The following is an 18,441-nucleotide window of genomic DNA, read 5'->3' on the forward strand; positions in this document are numbered from 1 at the left end:
AATATTATACAAAAACAACAAACAAGTTTTATCTGGTTCAGTCAAAAAATATTGGTGCCAAATGTCATGATAATGCATTCAAAGATTTCAAAAAACTTTGAGTCTATTCTTCCTAAATATGAGTTCACTAATGCCCAAGAGTCACAGCAAGTGAAGCTAAAAACTAACTCCATTATACTAATATACAAGCAGCCAGACTTGCAGCGTCAGCCAGGTAGCTGAACATGTGGTTCAAAAGCATCTGCACTGACACGTAAAATAAAATTAAGGCAGCTATGATTTGGCGTGAGGACAAAGTGCGGCAAAGTGCCAATATGTATTTGGTTTCTTTGCATGTGCTGCGTTGCAGAAACTGCTTGGTTCTGCAATTTATGTTATACTAATACCTTATGAAAGCAGACAGAAGCGCCGCAGGGTGTCCAATCCACATATGGACGGACACACGCTGACAGAGACAAACTCTTGCTCACGTGTAAGTGTCCGCAGCGACACAAACATATACAGCGCACAGACAAGCACAACCCCCTTTGGCAGCCTCTCTTGGTCTTGTCTTTATCACTTGGAGGCCCCAGTGAGACTGAGGCTGACCTGTGACAGAGTCCAGATGGACTCCCAGCAGTCTGTCAGTCCGTCCTCGCGTCTCCCGCCCCATTCATCACTCCCTGTTTTATCCCTCCATATTCTCTCACCCTCGCGTTTACCTGGCCAGGTGTTACATGGTCCCAGGGGAGCGCAGATGGACAGGTTTTTAGAGGAACTACATTTCTAAACTGACGATAAAGAGATCAAATAATAAAAAAGCTCTGCTATTTTACCTGTAGGCTGTGTTGCAGATTTCCTTGTATTCTTTGAGCTTGTCGCAGACCATCTCTAGGAACTGGTTGGAGTAGGCGCTCAGGTCCTGCATCAGGCTCATGAGATCCTGGATAGACTTCTCCACCACCACCGTGCTCTAAATGCAGACAAAAAGACAGAGCAATAAGGTTTTTTGTGTGTTTTTTTTAAAGACATAAAGATGTAGAGTTTGACCTTAGGAAACAGAAAGTGAAGGTGCAGTGGAATTTTATGCAAGTGTCGGGTCAGATCTAGCCTTCTGTAATACGACGGCTCTAACTTCGCTTGTCTATCTGTCACCTACGGCTGGACTGATGACTGGTGCTGGAGAACTTGTCAGAAATCTTAACACTATTAGCGGAATGGATGATTCTTTGTGTGTAAGTAAATCAGTGTGAGCGCACATATTTGTGTGTGTGTGTGTGTGTGTGTGCCTTTAACTTCTGTGTTGTGTGTGTGTGTGTGTGTGTGTGTTCTCAGGCTTAAAGTGAGTGTGTGTGCATTTGTCACAGTGCGCCCATCACCAGGAGCCACGGCAGGGCTGTGACAGCAGCCATTACAGATTAGCCACTCCTGCGTGACTAATAGCTGGCCCGGGAACAGCAGAGCAGCTTCATATCCCCAGACACACTCGCACATACACACAGCGAGCAAACTTTTTTCAAAACGCACACCTTTGAGCAATTCAAGAGCTGTTAAATAAGATTACACCTCAGTATGTTCCAGCTTTCCTGTTCCTAGCACTTAACCAATCTATCCAGCATCTCCAATAATAGTGATAACTTACTATTAGTCTGATGATAGCCTTGCTGCAGCCACTACTGAAACTTGGTCTAACTACAAGAGCAGTACAGTGCAGAGTAACTCCCATGAATCAATACACAGAAAGGCAATTTCTATTTCTAATCAGCTCACTAGTCTGCTTATGTAAACTTAATGTGGAGTCTCACTGTTTACATGTGAAATGGAAAAAATAATGGCTTTCCCAGAGATTAATAAAATGAAAATGAGCTGAGGTACTGTAGGTGCAAACAGCTGCAGGAGTATAAGGTATTGGTACTTGCTTTTTTTGTGCTGCCAACCACGACCGAGCATGCGACCGCACATACATCCCACAGAGGCAGAATTAACACATACAAGACCGTGTGTTAGAAGTAATATCTCTATTACTTTAACATTAATAATACATGTTAAAAGTAGTTCAATTATATTCAAGGCCACTAACTACCTACAAAGACTAAGTGGCTGCAGAGACTGTAGGGGGCAGTAGTGACTGTAATTGATCATCAAAATATATGGAGGGACCCCTGATGTGGTAGAATGATATTAATATTAATAGCTCTTTCTCTGTTTCACTTTCCCCTTCGCTCATTCTGTCACAAGCAGGCAAGCATGCACACATATGCCCACACACACAAACAGCAGCCACTCCACTGAGGGAAGTAATGATCCATAGCAGTGCCCATACCAATGGAGTGCTAACCAAGGCCTCGCCTCTGCCAAGGGAGCACCCTTTACTGTCCATGCCTGACTCCCTGTCAGCCTGCCAGGCTAGGAAGAATTACACAGACCCTGCAGGAGAGCGAGCTGTTAGTGTTGTTCAGGCGGCGGCTACCTCCGCTCCCTTTGTGTCAGCTGCTGGAACTGTAAATCACTTTAGATGACATGGTAAAAGAAAGGTAATGACATCTTTGCGAGCACTGTTACGGTGACTACAGTGATAATGTAGTGATAATAATATGCTACTTTTGTGAATGTTTTGCCTCCTCTGGGGAGGTCTGGTTATCGGTTCAGACCACGAGGTGCTCAGGGAAACTTTGGTACATGACGGACCTCTTCACAACTTGTCAATACAAATGGGGTGCATTAGATTGACTTATCTGACTTAAATTAAAGTTGCGTATGACTTGAATTAACCCTCTGAATCCCAAAACACACAGGCAGGTTTGAAAGCCATGGTCTCTCTAAAAGAAACTACCAACAATACACAATTTTTCAGAGCTAGAGACAAAGCTCATTGACAAAAACTTGAAGTCATGAGTGACTCAGCTGTGAGCTACAGTTACCTGAAGAAAAAATTCACTTTACCTAGGCTGAACTGCTGGATTTGTTTATATAGAATAGATAGGGAAAAAACACTGAAAAAAGTACTAAGTAAAACATCTATAATAAGTAGAGTCACCATGTTTTGTTTCAGGTATTAGTACAATCTTTGGGGACTCGAAAAAATGTTGATAATGTTGATTCCAGGTTTCTGGATTGATTTAGTGCATTCGCAGATAGAAACTCTCTGAGGGAGCTGGACTGCTGCAGCAGCATAGCACCAGTAAGACACACCGATAAACAGACTAATTACTATACGAACATAAAAGACAAATAAAAAACAGAGTTAGTGTGGAATACATAAACAACAGATTTTTAAATCTTACATAATTAAGTGATAATAAATTAAAACAATAGCGCAATGTTACGTATTCCAGCATTTTCAGAAAGTGCTAATTAATTTTCACACATTAAAAATTTAGGTTTTTATTAAAAACTGGTTACCTGGTTGTTTTTGTATTGGTTTTTAAATCATTTTATTAATATTAAAGGCCCCAAATGGCCTTGGGTTACCTAACAGAAATGCGATTCCACTATGTACCGGCAAGGTCTGTCACATTCTTTATTTCTTCTCTTTCAGCTGTTCCACAAACATTTGGTGTTGCTGTTTTCAGCCATGACGCTCCAAGCTGCTGGAGCAGACTTCCAGAGAATGTGAGAGAAGCTCAAAATATATATTTTTTTATTTCAATATATAAAAACCCATCTACTCAGTCTTTCTTGTATGTAGTGTTTTATAATTTGAGTGTTGTCACTTATTTTATTTGCTTTATCATTATTATAGTCTATTTTTTTTTAAAAACATTTTACTTTATTACTATAATCCATTTATTCTGTGTAAAATCTCTATTTTTTACAAGTGTTTTTATTGCTTGCATTATCTTTTATTTATCTTTAATTACCATACCTACCCTTCTCTTATATTGGGTTGCTTCATTTTGTTTGTTTTTGTGTGCATTAGTCTCAAAATGCAGTTTTAATATCCTATGTATCGTCAATCACATACAAAGTATTTTGAATTGCATTCAATTTATTTGAAAAGTGCTAGATTACTGACTGAAATGAAACTTCACCATTGTAGTAGATTAAATTGAATGAAATAATGCACATATAAATGCCAAAGTGAAAAAATATTCAAGATTTTTGACTGTCAAAAAGTTGTTGTGCAATCAGGATCATAACAATGTCCTCCAATCTTTCTGTCCTCTGCTTTAAGGACATGGAGCTCAATAACAGGCCAAGTCAGTGAATGGAGAAGAGTAAACAATGGATACCCGATCCATTACTCCTGCTCTAACAAATGCTCTTGCACTCGGCTCCCTTGTCTAATTCTGCTCATTTAACACAGCCATTTGTCTTAGGCAGCAGCAATCATTAAAAAGTAATCAAGGGACAGATTGAGAAAGGGAGGGCTTCAACGGAGAGAGCGAGAGTGGTGGGGAAAGCGAGTCCTGCTACGTCTCCTCTATCTTGCTTGACAGTTACATAGGAGACGACATGCATTGTGGAGGCTTCTCTGTCTATGTCTGTCTCCTTCTCTCCTTCCAATGTTTCAAACCTAAAGGTTAACATGCTGTGGTATCACGTGAAAAACATCCATACTTCTCATGTAATTTGACTTCCCAGTATTTTATTACCCTCAAACTGCGCTTGATTGCACTTTGCCTTCGACACTTTTACGCCATTACAACATAAACACATAGTCATCACGGAAAATTAGACTCGAGTCTCGCAAATGGATCTCGGAATTTGCCGGGGTAAACTGCTGTTGTGAAATAAAGGGCCACGGTCATTGTGGGTTTAATGACAGCAACAAGGCAGCGCCAGCACTCAGACTGGCGCCTTGGTGGAATAATCTGTTAATGCATGGTCATCGCTACAGAAACCACCCTGAGCTGCTGCTAAAAGTAGTTATTTCCTTCGGTGGAGTGAGTAAAAAGCTCAGCGCTACAGTAAGAATGGAAGGATGCTATCGCTTGGCTCAATCTGTCATCCTCAGGTAGCCAAAGGAAGGTACGAAGAAGAAGAAGAAGAAGCGCATTTCATTTATTAAAGCTCGGGTGGACTATCCGATTACAAGCCGTGTGTAAGTGACAGCTTCATGAGGTTCCTGTAATGTGTTTTCAGACATGGGAAGGTCCCTCAGGTTTGAATCAGAAGCAGATCATGGATTTCCCCATTAAAGTAGTGGGGTGCCCCCTCAAGGTTGTGCTGAGGTCAGAGTGTTTAACCCCGTGCTCTCTGCCATTTCACTCCCACCCCGACCCCAGATCGCTGACTCGTGTAATGCCTCCGCCGTGCCACTCACATGTGTGACCGTGGGTTGCCAAAATAATACGTACTCAGCAGTGCGTGCACACACCAACAACAGCAAGATAACCCCAGTCTACCCCCTCCTTTTTTTTTTCCCACACACAGGCTGTCGCTCTCCTGGGTAAAGAAGAGTTGGGCATGAGTGGGACATTGTCTTGACAGATCATTCATCAACATCAGAGTCGAGGCGTTCTCTCGAGACTCCCCTGACACACACCGGATGGCCCTCGTGCTCGTGCCTGCTCAACCGCAACACATGCTTCTTTGTATGTGCATGCATGTAAGAGGGTTTGTATTTGAGTTTGTTTAAGCCCTGACAGCGCCTGAATGTCACTGGAAAAGGGGTCACATACGTAAGTGACCACTGGGGCTGGAGGAGAATCTAAAACCTACAGTAATCTGCTTCCTTCTTCGTATACAATTGGTCCCATTAACTGCTTTTAATATTTCAAATCCACTCCATGAGAAATGTGTGACTTTGTACCCTCATCCGCACACAAACACACATCTCGGTTCTCACTATGTGACCTGGAAGTTACTAATCAAAAGCTGTCAACTCTAATCAAGCACAAGTAATTACTCTAATTGACTGCAGTGCATATTATAACCTGCATAGCCGAGGGCTCTAGGAGTATTTTTTTTTTCCATTTAGGTGCAACGAAATGAAAAAAAAAAAAGGCACGGATGAAAATTAGCGGCAGAAAGAAAGCGTTTAACATTAAATATACAGAATAGTAGCAAGTGAAGCTGATTTATCTTGTAGATTTAGGAAGACTTTCTAAACATGCACTTGGCACTTAAAAAAGGACAGAAATGCATTGCACCTGTTTAAAACATCCCTTTTCAGAAACCAACAGTCTGCGAACTCGTGTTTGGCTTTTGAAATTCAAGTCAGACTTCAAGCATTTTATCGATTCTAAATCCAGATTTGAGCTCACTTATTTACTCTGAATCCTTTCAAACCTGCTAGCGAAAATATTCCTGTTTACGGTTCGGCTTTTCAAAGTCACTGAATTTCTAGCATAACTGACACTCGAGAGATACAGCTGAAATCATTAGGTTGAGAAGTTTTGAGTGCCACGGGAGACTCCGGCTGCTAAAATTGAAGCGAAGCAATCAGCTGATTGTTCCGCAATAAAAAGATGGCTCACTGTGCCTAAGTAGTTGAAACAACAGAAACAGTCTATTGTGATTGTGCGGAGGTGTTACAGAGGGATGCTTGTGTTACTTCAAGAGCAATCTTCCTGAGTGGAGACGGCGGTGCGGTGTCAAAGCCTGTTTCCCCAGAAATCAAGCATCAATAATGTGTTGCGTTTGTACAGTGTAAACTTTGACTCGCATATAAATGCTTGATACGCAGAGAGTGAAACAAGTCCATCATCATCATCATCATCTGCCTCGAGAAAAAAAATCTAAAAGTATGTGAATTAGATCTATTATTCCAGTGTGGCTGGACATTATTAGATGATGTGGGGCTTGATGAAGAAAAAACTGAAGACAATATGGACGCAGCCTTGATGGTTATTGTATGGAATAATAAACATGCCACTATAATAAAATGCATGTCCGTAGATTCTGCTAGGACAAAATTGAGTTGTTAAAAGAACACGTCTTCTCTTTCACCTCTACCATCATCACTTCTAATACAAACACTGCATTAAGCTTTGCAAGTGTTCTAATTGAGAGATGAGGAGCAATATCACACTTGAACGATTACAGATGGGCTTCTGTATTATACACACCCTACTCACACCCACGCACAAACACAAATGCAGGGTGAAATAGAGAGCTTCTACATATGCTAATCCTGGGAATCACCCCGAAGTTCAGATTTGTCATTTAAATCCTCATAGTGACTCAAATCTCTGTTTTAAAGACCTCCCTCCGGTGAAAATCAAGTTGGTTTTTTTTACCTTGTTAACATGTCCATATGGTGTTTTTTTAATATGCTGGAAGAAACATCATGAGTGAAATAAGCAGTCGACGCCATGGCTGAGCGTTTCCACCTTGAAACTGCAGCCTGCCTTAAAAACAAACTCTTAAAACACAGCCACTGTCTCATACATTAAAAAAAAAAAAAACCCTAAGAAACAAACCTGTCAACTCCCCCACAGAGTGGGAATTTTTGCATTACTTTTCTCCTTCAGAATCGACTTCTGGTTTGAACATGTATGACGAAATTACTACAGTATTTCAACTTGCCATTGTGTAGTGTGGAGTAGTTTGAGCAGTCACATGTGAAATGACATGAGGTGATGATTTTCATGCAAATAAACTTCTATAAATGTAACTTCTACACACAAAGATTTACACTCTTTGTTGAGTTTTGTGAGTTAAATCTAGGATCAGAGAGGGACTTCAATAATCATCCCATGGCACACTTGTCTTTTCTGTACCTTGCACTGTATTATAACTAGGGCTGCCAATAACAGCTATTTTCCAGCGATTATTTTATCAACTATTTTACAGATAGGTTGACTAATCCGAACTATTAATTTTCCTCCAAAAGAGCAAATAACCATTTAATGTGAGTACAAACTGTATGTCACTGTATAATGCTGAATGGTGCAAAACTGTAGAGTTCAACTGGCAACTCAAATATGATAAAAACAAACAAAAAAAGACGCTTTATTATTTATTTCAGTACAGCAATTGCAAAAGGAATTTATGATTATATTAAACCCCCTAAAGCGAAAAGGTTCAGTCTGTATATTGAACAAAGTTGAACATGGACACAGTGGATGTTTTACAAGCATGAAGGGGCTAAAGCAATGCTCTCTGCCTTTGTTTTGATTTCTAAATTAATTTGACATCTAATTCTCATGTGCTTAGTTTGTCTGATGATATTTCAGGATTTTAGCTGTGCAAAGCTGCAGCTTGGAAGTAACTGCTAGTTAACATCTAGTCTTAATGAGCCATGTTTTAGTCACTATTTCATACTTGTTCTATTGTCTGACAACCAAAACACAAAAATATTTTAATAAAAAATGCTTTAATGGGAATCACACTGTATTTCATCCAGTATATTTGAGCACAGAGAGCAGGAGAGAAGCAAACACATGTAAAGTGCTTCTGCACCAAATAGCACCTCGGCGTTTCTCTTCACGTGCTCATGCCATCAAAAACTCTGCACAGTATACAAACCACCATTTTTTTTTTGTTCTGTTTGTTTGGAACTGTACCGAGTTGGATTTTGTTGCCGCTGCCAATATCTAACACTGTAGCGCTGACTGAAGCTGACCAATGGCTGGTGCCAAAAATGACTGATGTGAAGATGTAAAATTTACATAGTGACATGGAAGAAAAGCATTTGTTATAATGAACTGAAGCTAACAATAAAAAGAAAACAAAAAACAAAACAAAAACGTGTCAGTTAGGAGCATCATCGATTACGTTGACTAATGGCAGCATCTCTAATTAGCTTGTAGCGTGAGCGAGAGGAATGTCCGTAACATCTCTGATAATTACTTACTAGTTACTATGAATTATTATGAATTATTTCTCACAAGAACAACATTAGGCCATCAGTGGTTTGTGTGTGAGTGATTAAAAGTTTGGATGTGAGAGTGGAAAACAAACTATAATACAGTTGATTGCATTCTGTGGGTGGTGCATGTTCCTTTCTGTGCCCCATTAGGCCCATATGGAGCTCAAACACACACACAAACACACACACACAAGCACAAATGCGCACTCACACGCACATTGTGCATAAAGACTGTCATTTGCAAATCCGGAGCACTAACTTGCATTTAAAAATTCAAGCAACAACTTTTATCGGGCGCCCACAGCCAAAACCGTCTTTCCTTCAAACCAAAGGGCATGTTTGTGGTAGAGCTGACATTTCAACTTCTCTTTCTCGAACTGACTCACTCCAAAGGCAAAGATTATGTCTTGTTACACAGAGACTCTGTCTGTGGGAGCACTGCCTGGTGTGAACCTGTACTACCTTAGGCTGTAGCTGCTCAGGCTTGCTTTTCTTGGCTCATTTAAATGCTGTCTCTTTCAGTACAAACAGAAGACAAAGCGCGCGCACGCACACACACGTATATATGTTTTTATAATATATATAGCTATTATGTTGATATAAATATATAAAAACTACAAACAAAGCGCAGCTGTGTCACATTTGTGGAAAAAGGGAACATCTCCATGGCGGAGGCAGGTTGGAGGCCCAGGGCAGCTGGGTGTGAGCCTCAGGAGTACATGTGTTTGGTGTGAGATAACCAGGCGAAGGTGGGTGGTGGGGAATTGTTACACCTTGAGCGCTGAGAAAGAAGGCAGAACAGAAATAAGGCTTTGAGGTGAGCGAGACTCAAGAAACATTTATCAGGATCTGAGCCCTTTTAGTTGAAAAATATAAAATGTAAAAAAATAAAAAATAAATAAATAAATTAAAAAGCCTCTTGTGCATTAATTAAGTATTAAATATGTATATGAGGCAGTGCTACCGAGATGAGAACGGAAGATCAAAAAGTCTCTGGAGAACACCAAATTTTCTCAGTGACTACAACTTTGTCTCTCTTGGTCGAGGAGGAAAGAGGAGATTGAAGGGACTCATTTCAAGTGCAGCCAAAATTGCTGCGAGTAAGAGTGCTATTTTACACTGTGGTGCCTCATTCCTTGATAATTCTTAACAGCTGTAAAATTGTCAACTGGATGCTTAGCCACAATCCATTTCATGACCGATAATGTATTAGAGGGCTCCAGAAAACATTTGGACTCAATGGGAAGGCATTTGTATTATTTCCTTTATTGTGAACAGGCCTATTTTGGTAGAATTAAAATGGGAGTTGTACAGTTTCCCCTGAGATCTCTTTTTAACTAATAAAATGGCCTTTTTTTTTTGCTTCCGGTAATGCTGCCGGTGCTCATCTCCCTGCGTGTGGGGGCAGCATGTTTGTGTGTACACTATCCACCTTAATACCCTCGATTCCTCCTTCCTCCCACTCCCACTTGTGCTCAAATCACAGGGCACGGCTGATGCGGCTAACAGGTGTATTGTGCTGTGATTGCTCTGACTGCTGATGGGAACTGGGAGCTGAGAGTTTCCTTAATAAAGAGAGCCCTGCCACCACTGTGTCCACTGTGTGTGTATGCGCGGGGCAGCAGGGAGCCAATCAACGCGAAGCGATCAGCCCCCCCACAAATAAACACTGCCTACACACATCATCACAAATAAAAAGGTCAGTGTCATTATAGTTGCTGGAGGTGGAAGCATGCGTGTGTGTGTGTGCGTGCACAATTAACACGTGTATATGTGCGCCTCCACCTCTCTCGCAAAAGCTACATGTGAATATGAAATTTTAAAGGTCAACATCATTAGCAGGCCATTGGCAGCTGTACATATCTGCAATACAGCGAGCAGAGCTGATGGCGAGTGAATGAAACCAGTCTTCATCTGGTTCTGGAACAAGATGCGGTTGCATACAAACACCCAAAAAACATTCAAATGCATGCAGGTGTGAACGACAACACGCAGATACAAAATGACAAGTTAGCGGCTATTATGTGGGGACACTTAAAACGAGGCTGAGTGATACTTAGCTAGAAAGACGGGGCGATTGTGTATTGTAATTATGGCTCTGATGCTAATAAAGCAAACAAGCAGAATACAAAGAATTGGTCTGCACTCACAGACTCGCTCAGCACCAGTGGGCAGCGAAGTGGCTCGACCCCACCGTCTTCAGGCCAGAGAAACGTGGTCACCTGTTTGTTGTTTCGGTGTGTTTGCCTCATTGCTCTTGTGTGTGTCTGCATGTGCACGTTGTGTGTATGCTCGCATGTTAGTGTGTCACAAAGTGAGCGTGTAAAGAGGACATGAGCAGAGGAGGGGAGGGGGTTCTACCAAGATTAATGGAGCCAATCTCCAGAGCTATCCAGCAGAGTGACCATACCCTCCCTATCCCTGTTTTATTCTTCTCTTCTATTCCCCCATCTCCCTCTCCCTTCTCCATCCCTTTCCCTCGATCTAACTCTAATTAAATGAATCAATCAGTGGCAACGCCAAAGCTGGACAGATAGCATCGCACTGCTAGGGCTAACAGCGTGTTCGTTTGTGTGCTGCTATACTGTTGGGGAAAAAAGAAAGAAAACAAAAATAAAATGGGAATAATTATAATTAGATGAAAGGTAGAGAAGAGATCAAGCAAGAAAGGCAGAAAAAAAACAAAAAAACGGAATAAGGATATCCATAGTGTGGCTACCACTGCTCCTCTTGAGACTTATCGGCCAAGGCTATGCTATCACACAGACACATGAATGGACATTAACCTTTAACATTGAACTATACACTGTCCCAGCCAGTCCTTATCTCCTGCTCCGACTGGACAATATATAGCCAGTGTCAGACCCATAATCATGCCATTATTATGTAATATATGTACATGATATATAAAAGCAGTATTTGACACCACTGGTAGCGAGTGATAGGGAAATCATTGCCCATATCATTATAACTTATTAGCCTAAGCCCAGACTGCATGTGTATTGCTTATTATAGACTGTTAAGGCAAACATAAGGCGTGATATTCACCTTGACTCTTGTGCAGCGCTGCCACAAAGTCACTCTGTCCATTTCTGCTGCAGAGATATCACTGACAAAGGGTCAGATAATTCATATAACATAAATATATTTAATAACATGGGTCCACTCCAAAAGTTAATGCTATGGAAATGCATCCATAAATATTCTTTCCGTGATGCAAGAGGATAGCAAAAATAGACGAGGGTAACCCTTATCCCAGAGGGTCAGGAAATATATTGTGTTGATATATATGTAAATACTATTTCTTTTTCTCTTTTCTTTTTTTTGTTTTTTTTTTCAAGGCAGTGATAGAGTTATGCTTTATTGTGTGTACACAGATCTTAAGAAAGTGTCCACAGGCATATCTATATGTGTGCTGTTACATTTCTGTTTGGCTCTAAACTCCCCAGCTCCCTTCCAGAACCTACAAAACCACAAAAGCTAATATCTTCCTCCAATTCAAAGTATTGCACACATTAATGTGTGCTTCAGTGGTTGCACGGAGCAGATGCGTCTATAAAATATGCTCCCCTATGGTTTCCCGTATGTGGCTGCAGCCAAGGTGTATGAGAGAGAGTGTTTAATGTGGTGTAGCAATATTGAGCTCTCTCCCTGCCGTCAACCATGCTGATTCTGATGCCGCGGTGTGTGTCTCTCTCTGATAACACCTGGCACAGCAAGTACCATGGGACTTCAAGGGGGCACATGTGTGTGTACACCACCATACTGGATATTGAGACATAAAAACACACACACACACACACATCTGATTAATCTTTAATTATCCATTGCCGTCACAAAGCTGGATAGATTCGCCACCTGACTCACTGGAAGCTCCTGACATTAGGCAATTTATGTAAATCTAGTTCAAAAAACCTACTTCAGTTTATACTTTCTGGATAAAAAGGTGTCAAACCCCTTTATCGAAAGCTCTCATGACAACTATGCGAACAAAAACTCCACACTGAGGTAGAGAGCAGTCTGTCACAACAGTGACACTGTGGATGCCGGCCATCAAAGAAAGCAGTGGGATGGCTCTCAAATTGGAGACCAAAAACACAATCACACACAGGTAGCAAAACATACCCACATAGCTACAAATACACACATGAAAAAGTGCCGCAGACACACAAATGCCATCCTGACCCGAGAATGTGAATGGCAACAGAAGAAGCATGGAAGGCTCTTTTATTCAGCCCAATTAAAAAAGGCAAAAAGCCCAAACAAAAGGAGTGTTTTATTGCACTCCCCACTATCAGCAGAAAGGCTCATTAGCCACAGCAGCATAATTAGCAAGATGCTGAACTCCTCGTTAAGGAGGGGCCCGAGCCGTAAACAAACCCTGCTGAACTCCGAACGCCCACGGTCTCTCTCCCTGTAATGAACTGCCACCGCTGTTCCCTCCCTGTGAGAGAACCAAGCGCACAGACAGGAAGGCTCTGACAGAAACAAACACGGAGCAAAGCACACACACGCACAGACACACTGACAAACACGTATCCGAGGTCTGCTACACAAACACCCACAGCACTAACAAACTACCTCTCTGAGACACCGTCTTCCTTGACAACTGCGTGGACAAAAACACACACACACACACCAAAAACTGATAGGTAAAAACAAAACAATAAAAAAAAATACAAAAAAATGTGTGCATGCAAAACATAAATTTTTACTGTAGACACAGAGAGCCATACTCCACCAAACAGCGAGAATATCTGACAGCTGAGACAAATCTTGCCAACTGTCTGGATCTTGACTTTGGCACGGTTGTAATCCTCAACCTGCCACAAGCCTGTTTTGAATAAGAAAGACTGCCAAAATCAGCAACATGAGCCTGTGATTAAATGTGGTGCAGTCAATAAGGCAGTCAATATCAGTTAATTTTTGGTTTCTAGTTCTCTAGTTAAATTGAACATTTTCTATTTGGACAGTGTCTCTGGACAAATGATTTTTCATATTTCATTTCAAGTAACACAAATGAGATTCCATCCATCTCCATTATCTCGGGGTGTCAGCGAACATTTCACAGTTCGCATGCATTATTATCTCAAAACATAGCACATAAAAAAGAGCTGCGTGCCCCTAAAAATAAAGAAGGACATGTAGTTTATGTGATTTGATTAAACTGATAATTGAACAGCTGCAGATGCAGAGGGAGAAAATTGTACCTGCACACATTCATGCAGTTTGTACCAAACAGAAAGACATTTCTAAAAGAAGCACATTCTTTGCCTGCCAAAGTGGCCATTCAGTGACGCTGTCGTGGTGCAACCCTCTACTTCTCTAGGTGCCATTGTAATCAAAACTTTGCTTTTTTGAGAAAAATGGCATGTGGAAAGACAGACTGTGAAGGTTGTGTGTCTGTATGTTATACTCTGTAACCACCAGTTAGCAACAGTCACAGATTGAAAAAAAAAAAAAGATCAAGCACTATTTCAACTGCAATTATGATCCTGTGAGATAGGTGGCGGGGTGGACGTAATGATCTGAGAGAGAAACAGAGAGGGTTATGTGTGAGAGTGTGTCTGCCCCCGAACCAACAGAGATCACAGGGAACTGCAAGGTGAGTGTTCTCAAGAGAGCTGCCCTCCACTAAACAGGTGTAAAAGAGGGAACCTGAGCCAGGCAGGTAGCGTGGCGTTCTGAAGCCTCTCTAACTGCTTACATGCGAAGACTACATCTAAAGGATGGAAGTAATGCCTGCAACATCACACCTTGGTTCGTGTATTACCGTTTTGAAGCCAAGGGTTTGGCATTTGGCTATCGTCACTTTTGCTCTTATGAACTCCTCTCAGGTTCTGAAGGAGAACTTTGAGGGCTTAATGCAGGCTGAGTAAGGGCCTGTCAGTCACAAGGCAGTACCAGCCAAAAAGCACATCCTGTTTTATCGTCTACTTTACTCTAAAGGAGACCATAATATACAAAATGAACATCACGCTGTACTGAAGGACACTTCAAAGTAGCGATTAAGGCCATGAACATGTCAGGAAAATGTTAACTGAGGCAATAAATCAAGGGGGAATTATTGTCATTTACTCTTGACTTTGATGCAGTCACACTTCTTTTTGTAACCAGAGGAGTCGCCCCTGGTGGTTGTTAGAAAGAGCGCAGGTGTAAAGCACTTTTACTTTTCAAACCTAAAGGCGACATCCATCTTTTACATAAAGTCTGTGTTCACATTTAAATATGTGCTACGTACACATTCTGCGCAGAAACAGGTGAACTGATGGCAAAAATGTTGAAAACTTGTGGACTATAACTACAAGACACAACGTCATTAACACCACCACAATTAATGTCCCGTACAAGAGCAATATGTTGCAAAACTGTGTGTGACTGTTAACAACAAAGGTATTTTTTCAGGCCATATTTATCATGTTGGATTAAAAGTGCCTAATAATGTACAGATTATTATTAAATGTTCATTACTTTATATGTATGCTTGATTATGTTCAAGATTCAAGATTACCTTTATTTTCCCAGGTGTGGGAAATTTGTCTTGGGCTATTTCAGCCATGCTGCAGCCAACACAAGCAGACACAAACAGGAAAATGTTTGACGTTCCTCACCTGCAGCAAGGGCCTCTGGACGCCCAGCAGCTTCATGGTATCAGCACTGGCGAGAATCTTCAAGGGATCGGCCGCTTTGCTCACTGCCTCGATTTCCTTGTTGATCTCGGTCCGCACCTAACGGTTCAGTAGCAAAAGTTTACACCGAGTGAGTTTTTCCTTTATCATTGGGAGTCAAGCCACTGTTATCCTTTCTTCTCAAAAAGAACAACTCAGTCGTTAGTTTCCGTTTGAAATTTCCAGGAGCTGTCAATTTTCCCACCAATCACTGTAATTCAAATTAGCTTCCTACTGTATATCTCATGTAAAAAACAAAAACAAACAAACAAAAAAAACAACACTGCCTGGTTCCAGATGGCCACTTGAATAAAACACTCTGCTTAAACAACTTAAAAGTAACATTTTCATGACAAAACTTGAGGACTAAGTATTTGCATAAAGCAGAATTACAACTACATCTGTACATATAGTAACTTAACTGAGGAAGTCTGAAACTAAACAAACACAACAGTAAAAAAGATGCATCTTCTCTGGTTGTTGTGCTGTATGTGCCGACACACAGGATGAGATTTATTTATCTTCTGCTCATTTAAGTGGCCGCCTATGTGGAACCATAAAATTAAAGTGTAGTTGAACAGATATTGTACCGAGGTAATATTTAATATAAGGGTCCCCAGCACAATGCCACTGTGTTTTTAGTTTAATTGGTTTTGAGAAGTACAGCAAAACATTCAGGACAACAAGCTCCACAACAGCATCGGTGTAAATTTTTTTTTTTTTATATCTGCAGTACAGTACAAAAGGTTCCAGCTATTAAGTAACAAGAACAGACTGTGACTTTCAATAACAGACTAGAAATACTTTTTTTCTTTTAAACACAGAGTGTCAGTTATTTAATGTGACAATGACTCAGACATGAGGTTTATAATACGAACAATTGTATTTTCTGAGAAAGCTCGGATGTTTCACTGAAGCATTGCCTTGAGTTTGATAAAGGCACTCTGTCAGGCAGCATAACAGGCATCAATTTGTCAGCTCACTAACCTGGTTGAGGAAGAGGTCATTAATGTAGTAAGTAAGGAAAGCTCGTAGCTGGCACTGCTTGGCTTGGCCGGGCCCCATGTTCATCTCTATCTCCTGAATGAATCTGGGAAACACAATCAAGACAAACAAACATTAGAATAGCAACACACCAGGTGTGAATGGTGCACCCCAAATGTTTTGAAATGTTATCACAGGAGCAATGAGACACAGGATTGAGACAAGCAACACAGTAACTTTGCATCAGTGGGTCCAACATCAATTGGAGGGGTAAAATCTGCCATGGGAACTAATTTTGGGAAGCCATAAATGCCTCTAAAGGAGCCTTTGAGCAAGGCAGTTAACCTAAACTGCTCCGGTGGAACTGCTCAGAGCAATTAGGGCAAGAGTTTAGTTGTATGAGCTAACTCTCACATGTGAGTGTGTACAGCACAATGTAAAAGAAAGCAAAAAAGTAATTCAATCTTATAGAATAACTGGAAACACTTAAGCTATTCACAGCGTAAATAATATAAACCAGGGGTTTCAAACTTGTCAGAGGTCTGGAATAATTGGTGGTAACAAAATAACATTTATTCAACACACTTATACAGTAAAGATACTCAAAATACATTTGAGCGTCGTGTTAGAAATGGCACAGCTTCTCTGCAATCAGTTGCACCAGTGTGACCCCTGATCTTGTGATTACACCGCAAACTTTACATCTCTTGTAATTGGGCCGGCACTAAGCCGAGGCGCATGCGGTTCAAACAGTTAGTCACTTTAATTTCTGACTCAGGCTTATTTAAATTTACAGTAATTGCAGAACTTGTGTACTAGAAAAAAAACGAGACACATTCTGGATCTGCAATTTAGGGGCTGGTAGCAAATTCTCTGGTGTGACATTAATGCGTGAAGTCAGCAACAACACACAACACTCTCTTCAGCAGTTAACGTCACCATGACAACAACGAAAGGGAAATAAGCCACATTAAAACCACATTCATCTGGGGGCAGGATTGCTGTGAATAATCTCTAGTTACACCGTAATGTCGCTAACATTTTAATAATGAATAGAACATGTATTTCAAAACAAAAGATATTTCACTAACATTTTGTGTTCACAACAGAGTGTAGCCTGTAAGCTGGGTGCAGATGGACTTTCCATCAGGTCTGGATGAGGACCGAGGTCCAGACTTTAAGAAGCCCTGATATATACCAGTCAGAGCTACAGGAAGCGTGCTCCCTGAATTCCCCCAGAAAGCCGGTGTCTGGTTGGTCAGATAGGGTCAGACAGTTATGTATGGGTTTGTGGAGGCACATACACACCTCGTTTGTCAGAGAATCACTGGTCAGTGGCCTTGTCTCACACACACCACGGGGCAAACCATGCAAGAGTAAGTGCCTTCTCAAGCGCTCAGCACATATAAATGCACAAATAAATCAAACTCCTCACAAAAGAATTCTTTGACCTACAAGACCTTTAATGTATGACCTAAACTTCCAGAAAAGAGAAACGTGGAGAGTCTACAATGACAGAAGAAAATGTTTTATGTGAGAAAATCTTGAAAACTGAGGATAAATGAACATGATACAGGACTGAATCCACAAAGACGACTCTAGATGGGGATTTGATTGGACGTAGCCATTTATAAAAAAGCAGGGGGAATCCACTGCTTGGAAACCTGTCTCTGTGCTTTAGTGATGTGAAATGGAAGTTAAAGTCAGGAGGCTGCAGCACTGCAGACAACCAGGGACACATCGTCTATGCAGGATTATAGATCAGTGGATGATTGATTAACTAAACCTACACTTGCATGTACACATACACACACAAGCCCATGCATACAGATGTGCAAATAAAAACACATGCTGAAAAACACACAAAGAGCACACGCTGTAGGATCACACCACTCAGCATCTGTACCCAATTAGTCAGCAAGAACTGAGGCAGTGTGTTCATGTTCGTGTGTGAGTGTGTGTCTGTGCATCCTTGTGTGTCAGAGTAAGCAAGAGAGAGACAGAGCGAGCAAGGAGCCTAAACCTATTCTAAATCCTTCATTGATTCCCACT

The 18,441-nt window shown here is 41.1% G+C and overlaps 1 protein-coding gene across 1 annotated transcript in view; it reads right to left on the bottom strand.

Moving 5' to 3' along the window:
- The window catches only part of exoc4 (exocyst complex component 4), a 125,950-nt gene that overhangs the window by 17,356 nt on the left and 90,153 nt on the right, over positions 1-18,441 (bottom strand). Inside the window, exons 12-14 of the mRNA XM_008300981.1 lie at positions 16,393-16,495; positions 15,349-15,465; positions 816-952 (exon numbers count right to left, since the gene is read on the bottom strand). Coding sequence (XP_008299203.1) covers positions 816-952; positions 15,349-15,465; positions 16,393-16,495 — 357 coding nt within the window. The remainder of the gene's footprint in view (positions 1-815; positions 953-15,348; positions 15,466-16,392; positions 16,496-18,441) is intronic.

The sequence above is a fragment of the Stegastes partitus genome, unplaced genomic scaffold (assembly GCF_000690725.1).
Source record: "Stegastes partitus isolate 25-593 unplaced genomic scaffold, Stegastes_partitus-1.0.2 Scaffold1619, whole genome shotgun sequence".
Classification (NCBI taxonomy): domain Eukaryota; kingdom Metazoa; phylum Chordata; class Actinopteri; family Pomacentridae; genus Stegastes; species Stegastes partitus.